The 17,713-nt window shown below is 48.2% G+C and overlaps 1 protein-coding gene across 3 annotated transcripts in view; it reads right to left on the bottom strand.

Annotated features, from left to right (window-relative positions):
• Positions 1–922: 922 nt before the first annotated feature.
• The window catches only part of tsc22d1 (TSC22 domain family, member 1), a 29,190-nt gene continuing 12,399 nt past the window's right edge, over positions 923–17,713 (bottom strand). Inside the window, exons 1-3 of one of the 3 annotated variants that reach the window (XM_062457074.1) lie at positions 9,301–9,607; positions 3,710–3,761; positions 1,004–2,743 (exon numbers count right to left, since the gene is read on the bottom strand). In XM_062457074.1, coding sequence (XP_062313058.1) covers positions 2,483–2,743; positions 3,710–3,761; positions 9,301–9,386 — 399 coding nt within the window. In that variant the 5' untranslated portion in view covers positions 9,387–9,607 and the 3' untranslated portion in view covers positions 1,004–2,482. Of the gene's footprint in view, positions 2,744–3,709; positions 3,762–4,175; positions 4,516–9,300; positions 9,608–17,713 lie in introns of those variants that run through there. The other 2 variants (XM_062457072.1, XM_062457071.1) reach the window with 2 other exon arrangements.

Here is a 17,713-nt window from a genome sequence, read left to right as displayed (position 1 = left end):
TTTGGGGGTGTTATACAATACTGTATAGGCAGGGGCCCCGGCAGGAATTTTGGGCCCCTTGAAAAAAAAAAAAAAAAAAGATTTTTTTTTAAATCATTTATATTCGTTTTTCTATTTTTTAGGGCCCGTCAGTCAGGGGCCCTTGAAATTGTCGTAACTTTTCCCCCCTATACGGCACCCATGTGTATAGGATACAATCCTACAGAACAGTATTGACACACATCTGTCCATTGAAATAACGAATCCATTGCATCAGTCATTGATCCTTAACCTATGGATCAGTCCTTAGATCACTTCCCATAGATTATGTCAGAACTCCAGAGTCCTGCTGACTCAGACTCTTGCTCGTTCATGCTGTAGCTTTTCTACTGTCTGCGGTTTAAGAGAGCAGCTTCCTAGTGTGCCTGACCCCTCCACACCATAACTACCATCTGGATCTTTCTGTGGGAGATAAGACAAATACATAGCCTTATCTTGCATGGCAAATTCCATCTGCTTAGTTCAGGATGGCCATGAAGGTGGATTACACAACACTGAACCATGACAGCAGAGATAACAGCAATGTGAAGACAACTAATGGTTCTGACATAATAATATGGGCTTCTGAGCAAAAATTTGATGTGAACTTGTAATAATGTCAATTATGTGACAATTATGTCACTTTAATCTTGCCGCTGATGTATGACAGAGCATTTTTGGGTGATTTTTAAATGGTCCAATAGATGATATCTTTATAACTGGTCCCTTTCAATTGATGATTTGATCAAGCCACATTCTCCACAACACATGGCAGCACAGTGGGAACCAGCATGATGATACACATGACCGCTACAGTAGAAACGGTCAGGTGACAGAGAAAAATCAGCCAATCACTTAAGCTAAATCATAGAGCTGGCCCCTTATGCACATAACCCCACCTTTGTGGAGGCATGGATACCACTGGAGAGTTAGGTCTCCTGATCCTTCATTCACAACACAAACAAAGAGCGGTATATTAAACAAAAGATAGGGAACAAGGGTTATTATTACTCCTTTAACATGTTTTATTTGAAGTTGTGCAGTGCAACTGTCAAGTGCAATTGTTTTATGTATGTTACAACTTTTCATCTGGTTTGAGGAAACATGCACAGAAACATGAGCATACAACTGATACATAGAATGCAAAAACTCCATCGCAGTTTCTTTTTATGATGTTCAGAGTAAAGTGTTAGGTTAAAGATTTGATCACCCGGTAGTACTTCACTGTCAAATAATGAAAAAAAGTTAAGGAAAAAAAAAAAGCGAGGATGCAATACTTCAAAATAAATTCAAGTGAACAATGGTTTTACAGTAAAGAGTTATTCTTGCAGCAAGTCATATGGTTGTCTGTCTTGTGTTCTGTCAGGTGATGATCCTACACTCCTGTGAAACTCCATAGTCCTGAATTACAGCTTTAAAAAGGGGCTGCACAATTCACCAAGGCCTGCCCATTACTAGCTTCCCTCTCAATTTGTACAACCTAAATAGCATCAGTTTTTTTCCTCTTGATATCACTATTTTACACTGTACTTACACTAAATATACAGAAATATACATCATACGCCCATCGACTCCCCTTTGAAAATGCAGCTTAGCCCTATATCTCAACCCCCCGTATATTTGAACATGCCACAATGGGAGAAGAGAAGCATACAGGATGGGCTTAAGGGCAAAAATAACAGGGCTCAAACTTAAATACTGAAAAATATAATCAACTCTCTCTTGCTGCTTTGACCTAAACATGTTTTTCCTCCCTTCAACCCCACAGTCAAAATGATGACGTCAATGCAAGTGATGAGAACCCCCTTTGCAACCCCCCCGCCCCTCTCGCCCCCTCCCCTCTCGCCCCATGCCAGATGGGGACTCACGTTTTATGATGATAATCCTGGTCATTCTTTACTTAGTCACTACGCGAGGTTCTCTCTTCCTCGCCCTTCCTCCGTAAGTCCACCTTTGTTTCCCTCTTTTTCTCTAAAGCTCCTGGCTCGGGGAAAACCCCTGTATGTACACTACAGCATTCTGCAAAGCGTGGTGACAACACAAGCCAATACAATCCTCACCACCCCCACCCCACTACTGAAGTACAAGCACAATCACTTAGAATCCATTGACACCGGCACAGTGATACTTTTTTTTCTGGAGAAATGTCCACCTGTCTGGTTTGTTTTCTTTACCATCGGCAGCAATTCACATCCATGGATTTATTTGGAAAAGTTCATTCTCTCTTAACAGTACTCCTATCTCTTCTCTCCGCTCTCAGATTGTCCTTGATAGCGTGTTTAAAGCTTCACATGACGACCCCCCCCCATTCTGTTCATCTGGAGAGTTAAACATGTGCAAATTCTTGTCTTAACAGCGTAGGCTCCTGCTGTGGTAGCAGGCTAGCTCTGCGGCGATAGCAGGTCTGTCTGTCAGTCAGTCTGTAGCTGTGGACCACCCCTCTCCAAGGAGGTGAAGGGTTGTGCTACGCAGAAGGCCCAGAGTTGTGTGATGCAGGCAGGGCCGGGCCACTGGGCTGTGGCACCGGGGCCTGTGTGGGGGCTGGGGGGGAGCCTGTCTGGACCTGGGCCTGGAATTGGGCCATCTGCTCTGGGCTGGCCAGCTTCTTCAGTAGGGTGTTTTCCTGCTCCAGCTGCGAGTTCCTCTCTATCAGCTCCTTGATCTGCTCCTTGAGCACCTCCACCTCCTCACGCACTGCATACATCAGGTGGCTCTTCACCAGGTCCTAAAAAGACAAGACAAGTTTTAGTTTACTATTGCCTATTAGTTTACTATTGTACTCATGTAACTGACATTATTTTACTGACAATTAAGGGATTTAGATCAATTATATCATTCAATAGGTCTAAAGACATTATATGTGTTCTATGAAAACATTACTGTAACATGTAACTATTTCAGGGTCTTAACACTACAATTACAGATTTTTTTTCTTTCGGTTGCATTGTGACGAACTTATATTTAATTTCCAGACAACAAATCAGTAGATTCTAGAATGTATATTCCCAATGTGCTTCTTTCCCCTTCCCCGGACGCTAGAACGAAAACGTCACAGTAAACCGACAAAATGGCCGGCCCACATTTATATGGCCAATCACAGACCGAGATATTTATATCCAGGTGTCAAAGCGTTTTAATTTGCCTAGCAACAGAGCAAAGGAACAACATTGCGTGAGTGCGTTTAGGCACAGTTCCAGTGACTAGAGTTCTGAAGAATAAAGTTGATATTACAGACGCTAGCTTTAATTTGAAACTTGCTAACTCATTAACTTACACACAAAACGATTCACTAGTTTTGAAATCAAAACAAAGTGTTAAAATTAGTAGAATGAGTTATGATATTATAAACTATTCAGCAATGCATATAGCCTACTTAGCGCGCACAATTCATACATTATGGCCAATGTATTGGGCACGGCACACTTGACCAAATAGCAAAGTAACTTTTTAAATCTAGAACTAGAATGTAAGTGGATAGCCTAATCGAGCTGCTATACATTAAGTGGCCGACTGAGCAGGTTATGTAACCCATTCATTCTCTACAAACTGATGCAATCATTTGAAGGCATAATTATTTGAGGGACAATATGTAGGCTATTCTAAGAATAATATTTAGCGTACATGAAAAGTTGTCTGGTCTAATAGCAGTGCGGGTTAATGACGTACGAATAGACGACACGATTTAACTTACCATTGCCTGTTCGATTTTGTTGTCTATGGCCACAACACTGGCACCCGACGAACTGTAAATGAACAAAAAAGCAGCCGTTTAGCATACTTACGTTTAGCAAAACAATTAAGAATTTAAAACATATAGGAGATAATAAAATAGATTCAATGTTAGAGAAATTACATATTTACACTTCAGATTCAACATAAAGCACACATCTAAGGGTTGCTTTGTAATCTGCACACAACATCCATCGAAGCTGCGGTTGACAGCAAAACCAGCGACCCATCATACTTTCTCTTTCGAATCGTAATGGCAATTTAAGAGCCTTATATTTTACTATTAAATACATTGTATGAAATCTCTTTATCCCAGACACAAGAATACTCATCCTCCACAACCAGTAGCATATTGCAACAAAATACGAGCAACACAAACGACACCGACTCTTTGTCGATAGCCTTTTCAAGAAACCATTCGAATTTACCTATTGTCGAGAAGGACTGGCGAACTCTCTGTTCCCAATAACGAAGACAAAAACGATATGGAAAAATTTCTCAACTGGCAAACACCAAGATCCATCGCCACTGTATAACACGGAGTATTCATGCTATACCATCCGTAAAAAAATTATAAACAGGATAATCCAAACAGAATCTCCACTGGACAGCCCTATTTCAAAAAGGTTTTCGATAGACCATTGGTTTTTAGTTGAGGTATACAGGCACTTGGTGTTCCGTCAGTGGACCTGCTGTCCCGCGGAGTCTGTGCATCAACCACCGCAGCACAAACAATATCCAAGGTCAGCTCATCTAAGCTCTGCTAAAATTCTGCAGCCTGGGACAATCGCATAATTTATCCAAGACAAACACTTCGAGACTGCATCCTATAGGTCGAGGAAGTAAGAGATTTGACTAAAATATGTGGGAACGCCCCAACCTTCGCCTCAGCCGACATTATTAGAATAAATTATTCAAGAAAGGGAGGGGAAGCAGTAAAACGAAAACCGGGAAAAACCGGATGAGATGGGAAGAAGCAACACTGCATTTCTTTCAAGAAAAATAGAAAATAGAAGAGCTGTTTATTAACTAGCTCTGCCGCAGAAGAGAGAACAATGGAATCAATATATAGCCTACATAAACAACCCTTTTTATTACAGTTAGCAATTTAAAAAAAATCAATATAACTGAGCACGGTCGAATGCATATACTTTAGTTTATAGTTTAACAAGTGCAGTTTGAAATGCCTTCAATTGCGTGCAAGTTAAAATAAAATACGCTGTTTGGTAAGTGAAATGTCTAAATTCAGGGATTTTGCGTCTCGCCACCACCCCCTAGTGGCCAGTCTATCAATACGGAAACCCCTTTATCAGACAAGTAGGACCTCATACCACCTATTCAATAAACAAAATAAATTCAGAAACTAATTTAACGACACATAACTGTACCACAAATGGCAGCACATCACTTCCCCAAGAATGTGGATTTCATAACTATGTTTATCAGGGTGTGTTTTTTTAAGCAGAAGGCATGTCGAGATGTGTCTTAATCACCAGACCAGGACAGAGGGAGTGGGACATTAACCAACTTCACGTGAAGGAAGCCGCAATCACAGCAAGCTTCACATTACTGGAGGGGATGTATTTGCTGATAGGATTAACAGAAAGGAAACCAGAAGAACTAGGACTACATTTAAGTTTAACAAAAGGTATATTGAATGCAATGAAAACATGGATGTGGTTAGGAGAGGGGCTCAGCTACAGACAATCAGCTGGTCAAAGTGGCACATTATCTCCTCATGTCTGCCGCAGCACAAAGAGAGCAACATTTGCAAATGGGAACATTGGGTTTAATCATCTCGTTACCACCATAAACAAAACCAAATCTTCTGCCTATTACTCGCTGACCAACAGAAACGTGAGGTACGTTAGCATATCAAAATCAAATAACTGGAGCTCACATGGAAATTCCTGACCGAAACAAACATGGTGTGGCAGTCGTTTGGAATAGCGCTCAATACCACATCAAGGGCACGAGGGAGTACTAACACAAGTTACATCAGTGAGCTCCATCTCTATAATAGTCCAGGCACCAAACGACAGCTTGGAGTGAATCAATCATGTAAACATAAAAAAAAAAAATCATAGCTGTCAATAGTCAACATGGAGAACAGCACCCAGCCATATGCAGCTCTCTTATGAGGTTGAACTACAGTTCATTTACAGAAAGAAATGTACCCACAAACAACCGCAGACCTGTCTTTGAGCCTCTCGGCACTGCAGCCATAGGCGTGTGCTTCTATTATTTACCACAATGTGGATGTCTCGCAGTGGATATGGGTGAAAGATATTTATGAACTCCATAACACATCCACAAATGGGGGACGTTAGTAATATCTTGGGTTCCCCACCTGTAAAAGGTGTCATGGAAACTTGGCTTCAGCCCAACACCGCAAGGGATGTTAGTGTCAATGACTAAGTAGATAAAGACCTCATAAGTGGGAGTGGAAGGGAGAAAGGGAGGGAGAGAGTGAGAAGAATGGACGTCTGTCTTAAACACCTATAAATCCTACAAGTGACACACACCAGAAACCTCTTACCAACACAGACACACACAGAACACACAAACATATAGCCTTGGTGCCTTTAGACACACACACACACACACAACATTATCCTCAGACACACCCTACTTGAGCACAAGGGAGAGGAGAAGGGCATGAGGGGAAAGAGGGAGGGGGGGAGGGATGGTGTGATGGAGGGAGGCTCCTTCCACTGAAAAATGTTTTCATCTAACCAGTGGTGGGAAGACCAATGTAGATGTGGCCAACCACCAACCTCCTTCATTTCAGCCCGAGATCACCTTCCTGTTTCAGCAAGCATTAACACTGTGCTCATCTGGAAGACAGAGTGAGAGAATTTGTAGGATGTGGAAATAACCGTCTGCATATATAGGGAGTCAGGTGGCTGAGCGGTTAGGGAATCGGGCTAGTAATCAGAAGGTTGCCAGATCGATTCCCGGCCGTGCAAAAATGACGTTGTGTCCTTGGGCAAGGCACTTCACCCTACTTGCCTCGGGGGAATGTCCCTGTACTTACTGTAAGTCGCTCTGGATAAGAGCGTCTGCTAAATGACTAAATGTAAATGTATATAGGTTCTGAACTCTGCTCAGGTCTGCGGATAACTGGTGCGGACAGAATGGGACACAGGAACATTTGCAAGCAAGCCAATACCACACACTGGTTGATGTGCTGCGGTGGTCCAAGAAATCCTAATGTAGGCCTCCAGTCCTAGTCACCCCATCTAGCCCTAGGTTAGTTACAGGTTTCTAATCGTTTTACCAATGTCCTCATGTGGGTATCTGGGCATCTGCCTGGAATCCAAGCTCTTCAAAAGCACCACAGGACTGCCTGCTTATCACACAGAACACTCCAGTTCTAATGAGCAGCCTAACAGCAGGCTCCACATACTTACAGCCTTCAAGTGATGTCACCGCTACTTGACTGGCCTACACCTACATCCACCACCACTTGCGTTGTTATACTTAAGATATGATGTCGCTGTTATGGAATTGTGTCTCGGGGGGGGGGGGAAAACAGACAGTTCCTCGGCCCTAAACACAACGACACTGTTGGAACTGCGCACTCCTAGTCCTTGGTTATCTGCCGCGCTTACTATTTGTCCTTTGAACATTTGGAGAGCAAAAAAACGAGTGCGTTTAAAACCAGAAATACGTGAGGAAATCAATCGAATCCAAGTTCCACCAGCACTTTTCTTCTACCGTGTGGATCTGGGAGTAGCCTGGCTCCAGCTGACTGGGCTCCTGCTTCACGGCTGGGGCCCTTCTCCCAGCAGAAAGCAGCCGTTGCCGTTGCGTCTCCAGGCGCAGGGAGGTGGACATTCAAACATAGCCTGGTCCAGAATGCCCTGTACAGCCTCCCAGTATAGATGTCTTATCCTAATCAAACACTGCACAGCTCCCATTGAGACCCAGAGGCTCTGTAAGAGGCTCAACATGCGCTTATCTCGTCCGGAGCCGTTTGACTGGACTCCGGTTTAAAGAATTACAGGAGCCCAAATATAAACCTGCAGCAGGGCACAGCTTGTCCTCTACGCCCCCCCCCCCCCCCCCCCCCCCCGGGCCCTTGCTCTGACTCTTGGAGGGCCCTGATGCTGACCTTTACCCCCCCCTCTTCCTCCCACCCTAGCCAAGGAAGGCCAAGAGCACCTTAATAGCTCAGAGCTCCGTTCCTAACTAGCCCGGGGCTAAATGGCTGGTCGACAGGGTCACCGGGCGGGCGCTGTTCCAGAAAAGGGGGCTTAACTCATTATGTCGTTCTCTGCGTCCTGTACAGCTCTGCCCTTGACCTTCCCTACCAGGTCAATGACAACAGTCAAGGGACATGTTGAACCTCCTTGTGGTTTCGACTCCAACCACAACTAAGGATCAGGACCCTTTGCTGACATCATATGCATGTCTCGCCATGAAAACATGGTCAATACTCCAGAGCAGTGGTTCCCAACCCTGGTCCTCAGGGCACCCCTGTCCTGCATGTTTTAGATGTTTCCCTACTCCAACACACTTGATTCAAATGAACGGGGTCGTTATCCAGCTCTGCAGAAGCCTGCTTAGGACCATTCATTTGAATCAGGTGTGCTGGAGCAGGGAAACGTCTAAAACATGCAGGACAAGGGGGTCCCTGAGGACCAGGGTTGGGAACCACTGCCCCAGAGGATGTGCCATATATGGTCCTCGATCACATGACCTACTGAAGACAGACACATGACATGGCCTAACCTCAATTTCATCCAATACATTTAGTAAGAACACACACACACACACTACGAAAGGACACTAAACTGTCAACTGTCAGCATGAAGACAAAGCCTGCAACTCCCACCCGCCCACTGACCTCACCTCCCACCACACTCATCTAGGCGAGGCCACACTGCACACAGCGAGGACACAAGCTCCAAAATGCAGATTTGCAACAGACATGAAGGATGTGGCAACCTCACGCCACAACTGTGAAGAAACAGTCGGACGCAGAACAATGATACAAAGAAACATGGACGACACCATTCGGTGGAGTCGATAAACCGACGTGGGATTCGAAAAAGATGTCCATAGTTACCGAGGAACCAGCAGTTCTCCAAATCACTCAGTCAATACAACCACCATCCTGATACTGCCACTTCGGTAGCGGGGAGAGACACTGAGACAGACAGAGAACTGTGTGCTCTCTGTATACAGTCTCAGTGCAGCTCAGCGAACCTATTGTCTGCCGTCCACAGTGGCAGCTGACAATAAACTGAAAGTCTTCTGGATACTGGACACTGCTCCAGAACGAACACACAGACAGACCGAGGGAGAGAGAGAGAGGTAAAGGAGAGAGGAGTCAGGTGGCTGAGCGATGAGGGAAATCGGGCTAGTAATCAGGTTGCCAGTTCGATTCCCGGCTGTGCCGAGTGACGTCGTGTCCTTGGGCAAGGCACTTCACCCTACTTGCCTCGGGGGGAATGTCCCTGTACTTACTGTAAGACGCTCTGGATAAGAGCGTCTGCTCAATGACTAAATGTAAATGTAAAGAAGGAGAAGGAAGCCCAGGGTTACCTCTTCAGGTGCTGCTCCAACTCCCAGAAGAGCAGCTTCATGCCCATCTCGTCTCGGCCCCGCACACGGATCACCCCGTCTCTCATCGAGCTGTCGCTCAGCCAGCCCCTCCAATCAAACGACAGAACGCTATCCCCCCCCCCCCCTCTTCTTCCTTATCCCACGCTTTCTTCCCCAAATCGTACACGGCGACCGCACATCCCGGGGTCTGTGGAGAGGATGGGAAGAGGCCAGGGGCACGAGACGGGGCTGCTTGTGAGCGTGAGGTAGAGAGCGCGCCTGTGTCGTCTCCAATCTGCTTTCTTGTGCCGTGTGTGTGTGTGTGTGAGAGAGGCTGGCAACTCTACTGCCACAAAAACAAGAGCAGGGCAGGCGGTGACATCACGTCGCTGCCAGGGTCATGTGACCTGTGGTTACATAAACCATCAGGAGGGATTAGCATCTGGTTGGGTGATTCTCGTCTCTACCAGTCCTACACTACTACGTTCTCCGCTCTAGTCTCCTCCCTCCATCCCTCCCTCCCTCAGGACTGAGTGTAGGAGAGGGGCGAGTTGGAGTAGGGGGTGTGTCTGCCTCCCTCCTTGTGCGCCGTGAGGGCGAGGTAGGGGTGTGTGTCTGTGGGTCCCGCTGGAGGCTCGAGGCACGGGTGTGTACTGGGAGGAGAAAGGTAGGAGTGTGTGTGTGTGTGTGCCCCGCTCCCATTGTGTGAGGAGGGTGCAGAGTCGGGCCCCTGAGCTTGAGCAGGGTCTTATCCTGTCACTTCTCATCACAGGCTCCTGTGGGAGATCCGGAGCGGGCTTAGTGCCACAGTGGAGACACAGCGCACCGCTAAGTATGTCGTCTCCCCTGGCTTAGACAGCCCCAGAGAAACAACAACATGAGGGGGGAGGGAGGGGGGGGGGGGGGGGAGGGAGGGATGGGCGGGCGGGTGTCAATACGGGGATTTCATCGAATCAAATACACACCGCATACAGGTCGCGTCAGGTGATGTGTCACACGGTCTGCCTGACTACAGCTCTTCAGCTCTGTCAGCGAATGAGACGCATGCCCTCTGAGCCTGCACGGTTCGAGCACGCTGACCGCACCGTTCACTGTGGCACGGTAGCTAACGAGACTTCTAATGCTAACCAGACCTCGTGAGGTTTGAAAGCAGAAAACACCGAGCTCCTTCCTCAATACCTACTATTGTATGATTGGGGTGGGTGGGGTCAAACTTAGATAGACTCTGGGCCCTGAGCAACAAAAATGTGTAGCCTACCTTCATCCACTTATTGAAAGAAAACAAACTTCAGAAAAACTTGACATTGCCTGACAAAACGCTAACAATACGCTATCAGAAAAGGGTCCAAGTTAAGAGGAGACTTTCCCAAAAGAGGTGTGGTCCTCAACCCCCAGGTGTGTGTGTGTGCAGGCTGTGGAGGTTCTACAGGCCTCAAAGCTCCAGCTCGCAGCCCCTGCCTCACAGGGGTGACTGGCTTCTCTCCTCGGACCCTGGCTTTCCAGAAGCAGCGTGACATGGAGGACTGTTGAGTAGCCATTTTGACACCACATATGAGAGACGGGGAGAGGAGGGGGGGGGGGGAGAGAGAGAGAGAGAGAGAGAGAAAGAGGGAGAGATGCCAATTTCAGCTGACGGCAGCAAGTCTTTGGGAGCGGCTCTGTGTGCTGCACTCTCTCAGCGTGGCAGAACCTCTGAGGCTATCGCTACTGTCACCGAGCTGGAAGGGACCGGGTCCGCCACGCCTGCACCGTCTCTGTGTGACAGAAAATATCTTCTAGTGGCGGAGGGGACAGTCCACACACGCGCGCGCGAGCGAGCAGGGTTGTTATGACAGTGTGTGTGTGTGAGCGGCAAGGTATGAGTAATGTGGAGTGAAACCTAGCATTAGCAGGATTAACACCCAGAGAACACACAGCCCCACCAGGGGAGGAGAGGAGGAGGAATGGAACAGAATTCTTACGCATCACGCATGGAGAGACTGAGGGGGGGGGGGGGGGGGAGATACGCAGGAGTGAGAGAGACAGCAGTTAAGAGCGGGGTCTCTCCACCCCTCGCAGGCTTTGTTTGAGGCCACTGGCTCCTTCGCTGGAAGCGACGGTGAAGGGGTGATGTAAGAGGCAGCCTAGATGGTGGCCCCTCTTTTTCTCTGCGCTAAAACCAACTTCTGTGTCTTCCACGAGCTCTCTCTCTCTCTCTCTCACTCTCTCACTCTCTCACTCTCTCACTCTCTCACTCTCTCACTCTCTCACTCACACACACACGAGACACTTTGTACTGAGACACTTTTTGACTTTGACTGTGCACGCGTTGCACAGGAAGGTGACCATTCAAAGAAATACAGATCAAGCCCAATGTGCGTGCGCGTTCGTCAGACGGGGAGCAAGGGTTTGTGTTGACGCCTGATGAGATGCGTGTGTGTGTGTGTCTTCCAGTGAACTGGGGCTTATCCACAAAGACAATGGGGAGCAGTCCGATTTGGGGCGCTGGGGAGGGGGGGGGTTGCTAGCTGGCGAGGGGCGGGCTCTGTACATCGTACACGATGTTCTAGATGCAGACGCCCAGTCAAGCGAGAGCATTACTTCCACCCCGGCGGCTGATGGGATTGGAGGGGCTTTGCTGTACGTATAGAGACGGGGGGGGGGACGGGGGGGGGGGGGGCGAGAGCTGGATCAAGGCTCCTACCGTACACACGGCGTGGTGGACACACCGCCGCGTACAGACCCCCTCTGTGAAGGGGAACAGGAGGCTCTGAACCGGCAAGACCGGCGCTTCCACGCTATTAACCTCCCAACATCAACACACACACACAGAGAGAGAGAGAGCGAGAGACAGAGAGAGAGACAGAGACAGAAAGCAGACGGGTGGTTTGGGACCGTTGCCACGACAGACCCTCGAACCGACCACGTTTCGCACTCCTCTGCGGTTTGAACTCGACTAGCGAGGGCTTCCGTGCATCCTGGAGCACAGAGCCGCTCTACCACGGAGCGCCGCACGGGCCAGTACAACAGAAGAGAGAAGGGTAGGACGGAGTCGAATAGCGGCGCAGGAGAGCGAATCGGAGCGGCACAGGATCGATCCGAATCTCTGCCCCCAGCAGGGTGAAAAGAGAGTGGAAGAGAGCAGAGCAGGCTTTTGAGATGGGACGAGCAAGGGTCATGCAGAGTGGACAACAGACACCTGCTTCTCTCTCAGCCCAGGGGGACGCCGTTGCGTGGACGGGCTCGTGTGGGCGTGTGTGTGTGTGGGAGAGCGTGCGCGTAGGTTCCCGGTGGTCAGGAGGCGTTTCCCAACACTTTCTGAGAGCGAGGACTGACTCACACGGTCTGGGTCCACTGGACCAGAGGGGCCGAGAACAGTGACCTCCTCAGCAGACACACACGTAAAACGAAATACATACTCGACCGCTTTGGCACTCGTCGTAATCGGTGCACAGATGGACAAACACACACACACACAAAGGCGCTGTTCCTCCGATTTGGACTGAGGGTCTCTGTCCCACCGTGTGGACAGAAGACATTCTCTTCAGGGCTGTCCTGGCTCTGCTAGGAGCCCAACAGACTCAGACTCAGGAAGTAGGTTAGGGAGCTGGTCGGTTGTACAGACTCCATATTGTGTTTACATCCGATTAAAATGGTATATTACTTCTCGCTACTCTTTGGCCCTCCTAAGTCGTGCGTACAGAGCACCTCTGACACGGTTCTGTGGTGGCAGGTTTAATCGGGGTCTGGGAAGTGATCATCTGCTTGGTTCACATCAATAGTACCGTATCCAGCACTGGCTCCTAAATCTAGCCCCGGGGCCATCACTGGCCGAGAATACCCAGATTTAGCCGTAGTATTCATCCTCATCCTCATCTCCATTCAGCAGATCTCCCCAGTCTTCCTCTCCATCGCCACAACACCCTCGCCCCCCCCTCCATCCCATCTGTCCTCTCAGAGGATAACAGGAGTGTGTAATGTTCTCTCTCTTCTCCTCTCTCCCTGCGCTGCCCTACTTCTGACTGGAACACTGGGGAGGGGGGGGGGGGCGATCCAGAACCAGCCAGTTTACAGGGAGCGGGGGAGATGCGGGGGGGGGGGGGGGGGGGGACTGACCAAGAGAAGAGATGAGGGGAGCGAGGCAGAGAACGATGGAGGGGGGCCCCGTCTCTCCAGCAGGGGTCCGTGTGTGGTGATGCCAGCAGCCCTATCGCCCCCTGCTGAGGGGGCCGACCTTGTTTGTTTGTTTGTCGGTGTGGAGTTACATAACAGCCCCCCACCCCACCCCACCCCCAGAGACCCTTTAACCCCGCCTCTCCCACCTTATCCCTGGGACATTGTGTAACTGATTGTACTTCAATAACTGAGCGTATTGAATTAGAGGGCATTGTGTAGGATGCAGCCGAGCAGTCGTGTTGCCACACTAGCCATTTCAAGCGGAGACATGTCGGCTTGCAGGCTGACAGACCGCTGAGAGCAGTGCGTCTCTCTCGACTTGGCGTGTCTGGGCCGGGCCGAGTGCTACTCCGCAAATCCCTTGCAAAACACACCGGTTTGCGTGTGATGCAAAACACACACACACACACACACGTTGCATGGGCTAATATCACGAGCCGGGGCCACGAAACGGCGTTCCCGTCATATTCTCCATAATGTGGTGTGACGACAGCTACAGTGTGTGTGGCCAACACGCTCCATTCTTCCCAGGCTACACCGTGCAAGAAGACACAGCCACGATGAACGGCAAATGACATCTTTTTTTCCTTGTGTACACACATTACTGCTCCTTATCATCTCCTCTCGGAACACTGAAACGTGTGTTTATCTCAGTGCAGCATTGTCCTACGTCGATGCCTTCCCAGAACCCAAGTGTACTCATCAAACAGAGTCGTACTTAACTACACCTGCAACAGTAGCGACCTGTGTACTGTCCAAAACCCAACATGGGGTTCACACTGTTCCAGGTTGGGCGGTTGTTTTCATTGTGGACAGTTTGGCCGACGACAGCATTTCAACTGCTTTGCCTCTCGGAGAAGTTGGCCACGATGCTCACGAGCCCGTTTGGACTGTTTGGACTAGCAATGAGCCCTGACTGACTTTCTCTGCTTTCTTTAAATGTGTGTGTGTGTGTGTGTGTGTGTGTGTGTGTGAGAGTGTGCCTTTAGATGTCCAAGCGAGAGGAAGCAGCCAGTGGATTAAGAGAAGAGCCTATGTCAGGTCTAAAGCTGTGACGACAGCCAGGCTACTAAGCAGGGCTTAGTCCCAGTTACCACACAAACACACACACACACACACACACACACTAACACACACTGTTCAGAGGACGCCAATTCAAGCCCAGGATATGTTTTTAGACACACAAACACACGCCACAGGTGGGTATTTATGGACCATTAAGACAAGGGCTTCGGTTCCTACCCTTCACAAAAACGCAGACTTTGGAGACCAGAAGAGACATGTGAAGGCCATGCATTGGGACAGAGCCGGGATGAGACCTAGAGATATAGCTGGTACTGAAGACTGCCTGATGTTCCAGTGATGCAACTGCACAGTGCTTAACTAACTGTCTTGTGTCCCATCTTTCCAGCCTGATAGACAATCAATGACAGTAGCTGGAGTACCCACAGAGAGCACCAAAGTCTTAAGGGGGCAAGAAGAGAAAGAGATAGATACATAGCCCCTCTCTTTATCCATCTATACATAAAGATAGATATAGATATATATCTATATATATATATAGATATATATAGAGAGAGACAGAGAGACACAGAAAAACTAAGACAGAAGCCAAGAGAGGGACAGAAACAGAGACAAAGATAAACAGAAAACAGAGAGAACCAGAGAGAGAGAGAGGGATGACAGCTGAAAGGCGAGGTGATGTGAGGGAGGGAGGAGCAGTAGCAGTGGTGCGTGGGTGGATGCTGAGCACAGCCGGTTTGAACCAGTCTGATGCTGATAGTGACTCTGGATGACGAAACAGTTCTAGGAACACAAAGGGCCTATACTGTTGACTTATGGTCTGACAAAAATGAAATTCTGTAGAACATTGGAAAGCATTGTTAGAGGGTAAAACCTTTTTATATATTTTGGTGTGGGATCAAACTGACAAATGAACTGTCCCCATCCAACTTAAGAGGCTAGAAGCTTACCTACAGGCTACCGACTAACTAGACACTGGTACACCTTACATCTCCATGCATAATACATGAAGCCCAAAGGTCATTAGAGGCCCATTTACTGTGGCGAAGTTAACCCTTGTTGTTCCTGGTGTTTTTCTCCAATACCAGGAACTGGCATCGAAAAAAAACCCAAGGGAGAAGAGCGTGAGCGTGTGAGAGTGGGTGTTCAATACAGTACGTTGTCCAACGGCCATTTGTGGGGCCGCCACCGGATCTGAAGACGCCAGACGCAGAACCGACCCAATGACGACACTACCATCAGCGGGTCCCCCTCCAGTACACGTGCTGGCCTTAGGGCGCACGCACATTCCACAGGGGACCGCTTGGAGAAGCAGGAGAACAACAAGAGACACTTACCTAAAGGCGGCAGCGCCCAGGAAGGTCAGACATGGAGAGAGATGGAGAGGTGAAGGAGGGAACGAGAACATCCTGTGCACTGTCACACACCGAAGGTGCGCGGGGTGAATGATTCGTTCCGAGCACAGGAAGCGGCTTCCCTTGTGTGCGTGTCCAGGTGCTGCGTGTTGGAGGCAGTGATGTATGAGGAGTGCTTTAGGTTAGGCAGGGCAAGAGCGTAAGGCTGGAGGGGAACTGCAGAGCGCAACAAGAGCCCACCGTAGGCCTGCGTATTAAGTTTGTAACGTTCCGATTGCGTAACGTTTGTCTTAATCCTCTCATTAATCAGGAAGTCCCAGTTGACTGAAGAGCTAGTGATTGGGGCGGGCAGAATACAATACTGATTGATTGACTGGTTGATTTGATTGAGTCATTCCGAAAATATGCAATACTTGACTGAACAAAAACCCAGGACAAAGACACATGTCTCTCACACCTGCTCATTCACTGAGCCCAACCTACACATCCGATTCCAACTCTTCTTACTAACTCAACACACCACAAGGGCATAGCAGACATTTGATCCAAAGTGACATTCAAATAGTGCATGTAGCCAACAGTGTGCAAGTGCTGCAGATAATCAAGGACAAGAAGTGCGTAGTCCAAACAGAATTCCACTGGTTAGTGCGGAACAAAACGGTCAGTATTGTTTTACTCGAGACAGTACACATATTCAGTACTTTCTTAAAAAAAGTGTGGTAATTTGGCAGGATTCAACACTGGAATATCTGGACTGAAGTAGTTTGCTAGTCTCCATCTCTAACGACCTATTCAAAACAATCCTCCAGTGAGACAATGAAGGGACATCTTCTGTGCGGTAGCCTACCACCTCCTGGTGGCCATAGTTGTAACTACAGCATCTACCAGAGATTCTAGGTAGTTTCATTAGCCAAATAGTTCACCTGTCTTCTGGGAAAAGCACAGATCCAATAGATCGACAGCCTAGAAGCCAATCAACTTTCCACGAAAGAGGAATATCTTCAGGGTTCTCAAGACTTCCAGCAGGGTGCTTGGTGTGGCGGTTGATAACATCTAAACGACCATCCATTTATATCATTTTTATCCATCACAGCCTATATTTTTCAAATAATGTAGCTAGCCTATAAGTCATATTTTGTTGATATATACAGTTAGCCTTGGTCCTAGTTATGAAGATCTATTGGTCCTACTTATGGTCAGACGGTGCCACAACGGTGGCTTCCCTGAAAAGTGAGGGTGGGGCAATCCAATTGTTCCTGGAGAAAGCTAGAACTTCACAGGGAAAACTACCCCCCTCCCCCCCGCCCCGCCCCCCCCCCCCCCCCGCCCCCTCCCCCAACACAAAGTCACAAGGCTGATTAGACAAACAAACCTGATAACCGGCACATAACTTAAGGATTTTAAAAACAACAACTTAAGATGGACTAAGCTCTTTCGCTCCCAAGCACAGGAATCTCATGAACACAGACATGAACCTGTTACAGCACAAAAAAGCGACGCAGGATGTCCAGGTGGAGACTGTGGGTGAGGTCTCGTCCCTTCTGATCGGATGACAACTTGGGTCTAATTTAGGTAAGCAAAGCTAACCAGTGCCACACTAAAGACAGACTTCTTTAGACACGGACTTCTTCAGACAGCACTCCTCACTTGTTGAAAGTATTCGACAAATGTCTAATTGTGTTCCTCTCCCTCCCTTTCTCTTGGTACTGTTACAGTCTATCAACATGAAATGTAAGTGTACATAGCATATCTATTCCACTGCATGTGGTCCTGAATGCACTGAACGGTGTATCTCTCGCTCTTTATCTCTGTGCGTCATGTAAATTTGACGCAGCCATTTGATTTAATGTAATTACCATTTTTCACCATGTGAAAAAAAA

The sequence above is a fragment of the Osmerus eperlanus genome, chromosome 3 (genome assembly GCF_963692335.1).
Source record: "Osmerus eperlanus chromosome 3, fOsmEpe2.1, whole genome shotgun sequence".
Taxonomy (NCBI): Eukaryota; Metazoa; Chordata; class Actinopteri; order Osmeriformes; family Osmeridae; genus Osmerus; species Osmerus eperlanus.
The sequence above is the reverse complement of the archived record's forward strand: the minus strand, read 5'-3'. Positions and strand labels throughout refer to the sequence as shown.